General features: G+C 47.0%; 1 protein-coding gene across 1 annotated transcript; it reads left to right on the top strand.

The window, feature by feature from the left end:
* Nucleotides 1–7,373: 7,373 nt before the first annotated feature.
* IER5 (immediate early response 5) lies at nt 7,374–9,480 on the top strand. Its single transcript, XM_047841560.1, has one exon. It carries the CDS (start codon nt 7,589–7,591, stop codon nt 8,546–8,548), a length of 960 nt encoding a protein of 319 aa, XP_047697516.1. The 5' UTR covers nt 7,374–7,588; the 3' UTR covers nt 8,549–9,480.
* The last annotated feature ends 837 nt before the right edge of the window (nt 9,481–10,317 follow it).

The following is a 10,317-nucleotide window of genomic DNA, read 5'->3' as shown; positions in this document are numbered from 1 at the left end:
GTACTCCGGAGACCAGGCCAGAGGGTTGGATTTTTGCCATAAAGGTCATGGGGAACCATTGAAGGTTTTTGTGCGGGAAAATGGCATATTGAAAACAAATGGTCCCTGCAGCTTCCAGGTGGACATCAGAATTTGAAAAGAATAAATGCACTCTAATGGCTCCCGAGATTGATGCTATCCAAGTGAGTTTCTGAAATTTGTTTGCATGTGTGTATTTTGAATTTTAAAACAATGCTGAGATAATGTCTGCGTTCTCATAATCAGAATAGTAGAATTGTGCTTCTCTACCTTTGTGGCTACTTCTCCGTTCTAGAAAGAAATTTGGCCAATTGACTCTGTGTTATACATTTTTCTTAGATTTTCTTCTCAACTCTACAACTAAGTGTTTTATGGCTTACTTCCTTTTTACTTTATCTTTCTTCTCCTTTCTCTCTTCTCCAATCAAGGACATTTGTTAATTGCTCACAGTATGCTCATGCATATTTATATGTCCACACCACCTTATCTCTTTATTACCATTAGGGCACTGTTGTCCAATAGAAATATAATTTGAGCCACATATGTAAAAAGAAATCGGTTACATTAAGTTTAATGATATATCTTATTTAAACCAATATATCCAAAATGTTATCTTTTCAACATGTAGCCATTCTAAAAATATGAATGAGACCTTTTATGTTCTCTTTTTGATACTAAATCTTTAAATCTGCTATGTATTTTACAGTTGCAGCATTAATTTAGATGCTAAATTTTCAAACTTTCATGGGAAGTCTGCTTCTGACAAATATTACATAATAAAGCTGGGTTGCAGGAAAAGGATTTTATCCTGTTTCAGTTTTTAGATCTGAGGTAAACAAAATTTAAAATTCTGTTCCTCAATCATCCTAGACCTATTGGCTTCGTGGCTACTGTACTGAATAGTGCAGGCCTAGGGTTTTATATGGTGGTAGTTTCTCATTCTGTGGCTTGAGAGGGCTGTAGGCTCATTTTCATGAGTTTCAGTACTCTATTTATTGAGGAATTTGTTCTTTAGGAGTACCAAAGGAAGCAAGATGTGGCAAAAAAGGTTATAAAAACAACCTAAGTTTCTCTGAACCCAATATAAAATTTAGGACAAGAAGGAGGGCTGGTTTAGGGGAAAAGAAATGAGGAGAAAGGAAAAAAGGCAATGTTTGGTGCCCACTCCTAGTCAAATATTATTTGAAAAGAAATTCTCTAGTAGCCAAGCAGCCAAAAGAAAAAAAAAAAAGATGTAAAATATGCTACAACAGTGAGAGAGAAAAAGTTGCATTAAAAAATGACTTTGTTGGGGCGCCTGGGTGGCTCAGTCGGTTAAGCGGCCGACTTCGGCTCAGGTCCTGATCTCGCGGTCTGTGAGTTCGAGCCCTGCGTCGGGCTCTGTGCTGACAGCTCAGAGCCTGGAGCCTGTTTCAGGTTCTGTGTCTCCCTCTCTCTCTGACCCTTCCCCGTTCGTGCTGTTTCTCCCTGTCTCAAAAATAAATAAACGTTAAAAAAAAAAAAACTTAAAAATGGCTTTGTTCTCACAAGATCAAGAGCAGGATTGTCTACATAAAGTGCTAATAACGTATTTTTGTAGCACTTTTCCCCTAAAGCACTCAGGATTTCATACAAATGATTATTCACTTACATAAGCACCTTTGACCACCTGAAAATTTCCAAGTGTCCTAACATTGCAAGGTAGGTTTGGTGCAGATAACTTACTTCACCCACTCCTTCCTACTCCTGGTGCCTTCTCACAGAGCTACTGAGTGCATAATCCATGGTCGGTTTGCATTGTTCTTATACAGACTAGACTTAAGGCAATATAAGGTCTGTAATCACCTAATAATAATACTCAGCCTTCCATTTGTCATGCAAGAAATAAAGAACAACACGAAATAAAGTCAACAGCAGTGGGCACACAAGCCCCATGCTTAGAGGAATCCTCTAGTCAGAGTGCCTGAGTGGGAACAGGTGTGGCCACCTCTCAGTGTGCTAACCTGCTCCTGTGTGTCCAGAGGAGAGTTTGGGGGTGGAGGGATGGACCAGACTTGATGAACATGTCCTGGCCACTTCCTCCGGAGCAGTTTCTTCCTTGTCCTTGTCCTTGTCCTTGTCCTACCCCTAGTGTTTCTCATCCTGCCTTAACTTAGAAAGTCTCAAAGATTGATAATGGCAAATTTTTTTTAAGTTCATTTATTGGGGTGCCTGGGTGGTTCAGTCAGTTAAGCATCTGACTTCAGCTCAGTTCATGATCTCAAGGTTTGTGGTTCGAGCCCCACGTTGGGCTCTGCCTGGAGCCTGCCTTGGATCCTGTCTCTCTCTCTCTCTCTCTCTCTCTCTCTCTCTCTCTCTCTCTCTCTCTGCTTCTCCCCCACTCGTGCTGTCTCTCTCTCTCTCTCAAACTTTATTTTGAAGTTTATTTATTTATTTTGAGAGAGACAGAGATAGCACAAGTGGGAGAGAAGGGGAGAATCCCAAACAGGCTCTGCACTGTCAGTGCAGAGGCTCTAATCCACCAACTGTGAATCACCTGCTTTCTAAAGCTTAGGAAATATTCTATATCTCTCGATAGGTGGAGATAAAGCTTGCAGAACATAAGAGCCCATGCCCTCCAGACATGAGTTCTCAATGTTCCATTTTGTTGTCTCAGGATTAGAGGAAGTCCTGATGATAGTAGTGGTCATGCTGTTTCAAGTCAGTAGATATTTACTAAGCACCTATTATGCGGTGTTGTAGAAAAAGTGTTTAAAATTCAACAAGTGCTAACTATGTGCTGGGTACTGAACTAGGCACTTGTACAGTACTAACAATAACCGTTAAGTAGACTGACTTAGTGCCTGTATGGTGCTGGGGGCTATAGTAAGCACCTTAGGTATTGTTATTATTTCCATTTTACATAATAGGGGACTGAGGCACAGAAAGGTTGAATAACTTGCACATGTTACAAAACTAGGGCATGATTTTCTCATTTTACTTAGCTGTGAAATAACTTTCCAAAGGCCACACAGCAAGTAATAGGTAGAATGAGGTCACCTAGTCCCAGAGCCCTGCACTCTAGGTTTAGAGTTATGTAGAGTTATATAGGTTCTCCACCTATGGCTGTGTGACGACGAGATCTTTCAGAGTCCTGGTTCCCTTATCTGTAAAGAGAGATAATGAGATCTACTTTCTGAACTTTATAAAGATCATAAATAATGTCTCTAAAGTGACTAGCACAGTGCCTGGTAGACAACATCATTATTAGAAGTTCGATCATTAAGTGCATAATCAATCACTCAGTATACACAGGTGTGGCCACCCCAGTTGTTAAAATATTGAAATGGTTCCATGCCAGTTGGCAGAATCTCTGCCCCAGGCTCCTGAGTACACCCCTTCCTAGCCACTCAGCGCCTCCTGCAGGAGCCCCCCCATAACCCCCGGCACTGTAAAGGCCTCCAGGATTCTGTTCTGGTGGTTAGTGCCCGTGTCGTCCATTTGTTAAATTTTCTCACTATCTTCTGGCTACACACATGAGATGGGCTCCTGCCTCCGATGACAGCACAATTTGACAGGGGCCCTGAGCATGACAGGAGCAAGTGATGAGAGCAACGCTGAAGGAAAAGAAGTGCAGTGGCAGATGGCGAAACTCCCAGCTCATGTGGATCAGGAGGGCTTCACCTAATGCTTTCTCTATCAGTGACTTGGGTGGGTGTGTGGGGGTGGCATCCCAAATCTTGACTACAGTTCCAATCTTGTGTTTTTGTGTTTTTCATTCTTCCTACCTCCACCTAGTTCAGGCGTTCAGGACCCTTGCCTAAACTCTCACAAGAGCTTTATAATTAAGTGATCCTCTTTATAGCTCAGTTGTAATTAAAAGCCCTGACTGTTCTAGAATCTATCTGTGGTTTTCTTACTCAACTACCTTAGGTAAGCTCCCTGTGGCCCCATCTCTTCATTGAGGCGTTCATGACCCACTGTCCTGAAGTTCTAGCCTCTGTTCCTAGTTGTTGCCGCTTACTATAGGCGTCTGACACACCTACAAAATGATATGTTCCCTATACCAGACTATTTCTCTGCTGCTTACAACTTGTGGATCCTACCTCAGGCTTTTTCAACACCCTCTTCAAGTACAACTTCTTTCTCTTGTCTCTTTCTTCCCTCCCTGGCCTCTTTGCCCATTCTAAGGTCTCATGGGGGGGGGGGGGGTGGTATTTTCTAACATATGTTCATAATTTCTTATATGCCAGGCTATTCTAAGAGCTTCACGTGTGTTACCTTGTTTTGTCCTCACAAAAACTCTAAGAGGTGGAAACTATTATTATCTCTAGTTTAAGATGGAAAAGACCAGGGGCACCTGGGTGGCTCAGGCGGTTAAATGTTTGACTTCGGCTCAGGTCATGATCTCATGGTTTGTGGGTTTGAGCCCCACATCAGGCTCTGGAGCCTGTTTGGGATTATCAGTCTCCCTCTCTCTCTGCCCCTCCCCCACTCACGCTTTGTCTCTCTCTGTCTCTCTCAAAAATAAACATTAAAAGAAAAAAAATCAAAAGATGGGAAAGACCAAAGCACAGAGAGGCAAAATAATTTTCCAAAGGTCACACAGCAAGTGAAAAGTGGAGCTGGGATTCCAACTCAGGAAGCTTCCCTTCAAAGCCTGCACTCAAGCGTTTTAAAGTGACTCATATCTCCCTAAGCCCCTGGGTGGTTCAGTTCGTTAAGCTTCCACCTCCGGCTCAGGTCATGATCTTGTGGTTCCTGAGTTAAGTGCGCATCAGGCTCTGTGCTGATAGCTCAGAGCCCGGAACCTGCCTTGGATTCTGTGTCTCCCTCTCTCTGTCCCTCTCTCTCTCTCAAAAATTAAACATTTTTTGGGGCGCCTGGGTGGCTCAGTTGGTTGAGCGTCCGACTTCGGCTCAGGTCAGGATCTCGCAGTTTGTGAGTTCGAGCCCCGCGACGGGCTCTGTGCTGACAGCCCAGAGCCTGGAGCCTGTTTCAGATTCTGTGTCTCCCTCTCTCTGTCCCTTCCCTGCTCTGTCTCTCTCTCTCAAAAATGAATAAACGTTAAAAAAATTTTTTTAAATAAATAAATAAACATTTTTTAAAAAGTGACTAATAGCTCTCAAAGGAAAATAGAAGAAAAAAATTTCACATTCTTACTCAAAATATATGACATGCTTTTGTAATTATTCATGTTACTATTTTATCTCCTTTATGCAAGCTGAGAATTCCTAGAGGGGAGGAGCTCTGGGTCTCATGGACTGGTTCCTCAGTTACCATTAATAAGTTGTGGCATAGGTAATGTTACTGAGCCATCACATCCTTTGGAAGACTCTTGATTGTGAATTGACCATTATCAATCCTACCTTTTACTATTTCTCCTAATTAAATATCCCACTTGGCCAAACCCTGGGGCAGGATCAGGCCAACTATTCCAGGTGGATTCCAAGAAAGCTGTGCTCAGTTTTAGGATTCAGATTGTGGCTGAGAGTTGCCATTTTTTTTACATTTTATTTTAATTCCAGTAGAGTTACCATAACAGTGTTATATTAGTTTCAGTGTGTAATACAGTGATTCAACAATTCCCTATATCACCCAGTGCTCATCGCACACGTGCACTCCTTAATCCTCATCACCTATTTCACCCATCTCTCCCCACCCCCACCCCACCTCTCCTCTGGTAACCATCGGTTTGTTCTGTATAGTTAAGGGTCTATTTCTTGGGGCACCTGGGTGGCTTAGTTGGTTGGGCGTCCGACTTCGGCTCAGGTCATGATCTCACAGTTCATGAGTTGGAGCAGCCCCGATTTGGGCTCTGTGCTGATAGCTCAGAGCCTGGAGCCTGCTTCATATTCTCTGTCTCCCTCTATCTGCCCTTCCCCCACTCACGGTCCGTCTGTCTCTTTCTCAAAAATAAACAAACGTTAAAAAAAATTATAGGGGCACCTGGGTGGCTCCATCAGTTAAGCATCCGACTTTGGCTCAGGTTATGCTCTTGAGGTTCATGAGTTCGAGCCCTGTGTCAGACTCTGTCCCAACAGCTCAGAGCCTGGAGCCTGCTTTGTATTCTGCATCTCCCTCTCTCTCTCTGTCCTTCCCTCGCTTATGCTCTATCTCTTTCAAAATAATAAATATTTAAAAAAAATTTTTAAGAAAATAATTATAGAATAAAGACAGTCTGTTTCTTGGTTTCTTTTTCCTTTGCTTATTTATTTCTTAAATTCCACTTATTAATGAAATCATATGGTATTTGTCTTTCTCTGACTGACTTACTTAGCATTATACTCTCTAGCTTCATGCATGTAGTTGCAAATGGCAAGATTTCATTCTTTTTTATGGGTGAATATTTTAGTTATCTTCTGCATAATAGAACAGATGTGTATGTGATTTCTCCCTCTCAGAGGTGGAGAAACTAAAGCTCCCGAGGTTCTTTACCAGAATCATCAGGCAGGTCTGTGGAGCTTAGACCGACTAAATCAAACTGACTCTCCAGGAATCCAGGAACTGAACTCCAGTCCTGGACAATCCTGTGGTGATTCTGCCCTAAGGCCACATACTAAGGATTGGTAGATGGACTAAGTTGTTGACTTACCAGAAAAGTCTGGAACACTCTTCCCCTATATTTTTACCTTGACACAAAATAAAATTATGACATCATGATGGGAACACAAGACTTCTCTATTTGTATTTTTAGAACTTGCTAGATTCTTCCAAGGTGGACTAGTCAGTTCTTGTGTTGAAAAATCACTGTGGAGAACCTGTACCACCTTTCACTGTAACCTGTGACAAGTGTGTTTGTTTCATAGAGAACAAAGTGATAGATGACCGCTTTAGTAGAGAACCAATAACTTGGTATCTAGTCACAATTCCTTGATAAGCAGCTAAAAACTTAGTAACTTTTAGAACTCTCTTTTTCTTTCTTAGATTTAACAGATGCTAAGAGTGTTTGTGACTCCAGGGCGGCAAGGCACTCATCCAAAATCAGTATCTGCTAAATACCTTGTGGTAATACTATTTGTTACGGGGGCGGGGGGGGGGGGAGATACTCAGATGAAAGTTCCAGTGGTTTAGTTCCCTCTGGTTCTGGCAAGCCAGCGCACAAGCCAGAATCTTTAACTACAAACCACACTGTGGCTAAGCCTCCGCTCAGTGACCCGCAGGCGGAGAACAAGCCCCGACCCATCCCGTCCGGCCACCGCCGCACGTCGTCGCCCCCTTTAAGAGACTGCTCCGCGGGACTAACGTTCGAATGGCCCTGGCGCCCCTCCTCGGCCTCCAATTGGTCGCGCGCGGCGCACGAGGGCGCGCCGCCCAGCCCCGGAACGGTTGGCGGCCCTTCGCGATTGGCGGGCGAGGGGTCTATATAAGGCGCCGGGAGTGCGGGCCGCCCTCAGTTAGCGACCGGACCTGGGAGCGGGCTGTTGTCTGTCGTGAGTAGGAGCGGGAGTCAGTGAGGCGTCACGGGAGTCGTTTCTTTTCAGAGTCTTCAGGTGTCGAAGGTCCACCCCCGGACCGGACTTGTCGACGCCTCTCGTCCCCTCCCTGTTTACGAACGTGAGCCGGGCTCTCTCCCGTCACCTCCGAGGCAGCCCTGCGAAAAGGAGGCAGGATGGAGTTCAAGCTGGAGGCTCATCGTATCGTCAGCATCTCCCTGGGCAAGATCTACAACTCGCGGGTCCAGCGCGGCGGCATCAAACTGCACAAGAACCTGCTGGTCTCGCTGGTACTGCGCAGCGCCCGCCAGGTCTACCTGAGTGACCCGTGCCCTGGCCTCTACTTGGCCGGTCCCGCGGGGAGCCCGGCGGCGCCGCCGCAGCAGCCCGGGGAGCCGGCGGCCGGGCCGCCCGCGGGCTGGGGGGAGCCGCCACCGCCGGCCGCTTGTGCCGCCTGGCCGGAGACCGAGCCGCAGCCGGAGCGCCCGGCCGACCCGGCCGCGCCGCGGGTGGGCGCCGCGGAGCCCGCGGCCCCGGTGACGGGCGCCGGGGACGCTTTTCGGGTCGGAGAGGTGGAGGAGGCGGAAGCCGCCTGGCGCCGCGTGGAGGGACCGCGCGAGGCGGCGGAGGGAGGAGCCGGGGTCTTCGCGGGAGCTGAGGGGCCCCGTGGGGCGCGCCGCCACTGCGGCTGCCCCCCAGGAGGGGAGGACAGGCCGGGGGCGCTGGGCGCTTGCCCCCGAGTTGACTGCCGCTGCGCGCCGCGGCCGGCCGAGGACGAGCCCCCGGCACCGCCCGCCGTCGGCCCCCGGAAGCGCGGCGCGGCGGGCGTGGGTGGCGGCCCCGCGGGCGGTCCGGCGCCCGGCTCCAGCCCGCTCAAGAAGCCCCGCCGGAACTCGGAGGAGCAGCCGGGCGGGGCGGAGGAGGAGGAGGAGATGGAGACCGGGAACGTGGCTAACCTCATTAGCATCTTCGGTTCCAGCTTCTCGGGACTCTTGCGGAAAAGCCCCGGGGGCGGCCGGGAGGAAGCCGAGGGAGAGGAGAGCGGTCCGGAAGCCGCCGAGCCCGGGCAGATCTGCTGCGATAAGCCGGTGCTGAGAGACATTAACCCTTGGAGCACAGCCATCGTGGCCTTCTGAGCCCCCGGGTCCCGTTTGGAAGGAGGTTGAGCGGCGGTTGGCCCCGACGTGGGGCTGCGAGGACGGCCCAGAGACCGCAGGGCGCTGGACGCGTTGCGGGGACCGTGGTTGCCGCCGGGCAGCACCGACTGCCCTCGGGCTCGGCGGCCTCCCCCCTGGAGGCTTGTCGGAAGAGGACGATCGTTAACTTTTGTGTAGTGTTCTGTGTACGTACGTCTGTCTTGTTGAATTCAGACCATTTTGTCCTTCTGGAATGCACCACCCCTTTCCCAGGGCTGAGGAGATCGGGGGCAGACGGGGACTTTCCTTTGCCGGCAGCCCCGAGAAGGAAGCGGCGGAGAGGGCCGGGCCTGGGGAGTTCCCCTTTCGTGCTCGGGGGAGGAAGGGACTTTACACACACCCCTCACATGAAAGCTAGCCCCGCACCAGGGCCGGGAGTGGCATTTCCTCACAGGATTTCCTAAGACTAGAGGGATTTAGTCTGGAGCAGAGACCTGTATCATTTCGCTCTCCCCACTTTTCTCTCTCTCTGAAGAAACTTCTGTACCCTGTGATTACTCTGGGAAAAGGGAATCTGAGCGGCTCTTGTCTTCCCCACAGGGGGGAAAAAAAAGAAAAAAGCTTGATGAACTTCACAGAAGAGTTCAAGCTTGGAAATATGGAGTTTATAGAGAATAGATATATTTTTAAAAGCTCTAGATCGGAACTACTACAAGTGCTTTTAAAAAGTGTTTAATGAAACAGAGTTTACAGACAGAAGCCCTAAGTGGAAAGACCTTATGGTTTTGTAGATACGGTGACTCCAGTCTTTGTTGTATAAAGGTTGGGGGAGCCGACAAGGTTTTTGTACAGTATTTTCTCCTTCGTTGTATTGATTTTGGTATAAAAATGTAACTTTACGTGTCTAACACGTATTAAATATTTTGAAGCAACTTAATTGCCTCCTTGTCTGTAATCATCTGTCTGGGTTGGGAGGGAAGAGGGAGAAGGGTGACTATGGTCCTGGCTGGAAAAGTGGTTCTTAATATCAGTCATGCACAGACTGGGGACATTGTTTTCTGACTTCACTAAGTATGGAGAGAGATGTTGAAGGTGTCTCCCCTAGATCAACGGAGGACTGCTATTAGGTACTGATACCATTGGTCAGCCAATTTCTTAACCTGTCACTACAACTGCCTTTTCTGAAGTCCGTTTAGCCCAGTTTGATTTTCTGGAGCTCAATCTGATGGTGTCTAATATTAATTAACTTTAGTGCCAACTTTTGAAGCCCTTCCCGTATGCAAATATGTTTTCACAAAAACTTCTTTTTAGTATCCTGTTAAACTATATAATATGGGTCATCTTTCAGCTTTGTTATTGAAAAAAACAGACCCATGAGGGCAGCTAATGAGACTGACCCGCCCAGTTGGTTGATCCTCCTCTGTATTCCAGTGGATGGAGTTTTCAGTGTTTTTTTTTTCTCTTATTGTCTTATCTGTAGAAAGTGAAAGGAAATTGCTTGTGTCAAACTAGGAAGGAGGGCTAGGCAAATTCAGCTTAGCAAAACTTCCTAATTTGCTCAGTGTTTGGGTCATGGTAAACACTTAGGTGATGACAGCTATGTCATCAGTTGGTTTTACAATAATTACTGCATTTTAAGAGAGCTTTTTGTCGGGCAAGTATTCGATATGTGAAAGGGATTCACTAATCTAGTTCAGAAGCAAATCAATTAGAATGCTATTTTAAAATATTGTTGCTAGTACTTTAAAAGCTGTTATTGGTCTATAACA

The sequence above is a fragment of the Prionailurus viverrinus genome, chromosome F1 (assembly GCF_022837055.1).
Source record: "Prionailurus viverrinus isolate Anna chromosome F1, UM_Priviv_1.0, whole genome shotgun sequence".
NCBI classification, from domain to species: Eukaryota; Metazoa; Chordata; class Mammalia; order Carnivora; family Felidae; genus Prionailurus; species Prionailurus viverrinus.
This window is presented reverse-complemented; position numbering and strand designations above follow the sequence as displayed.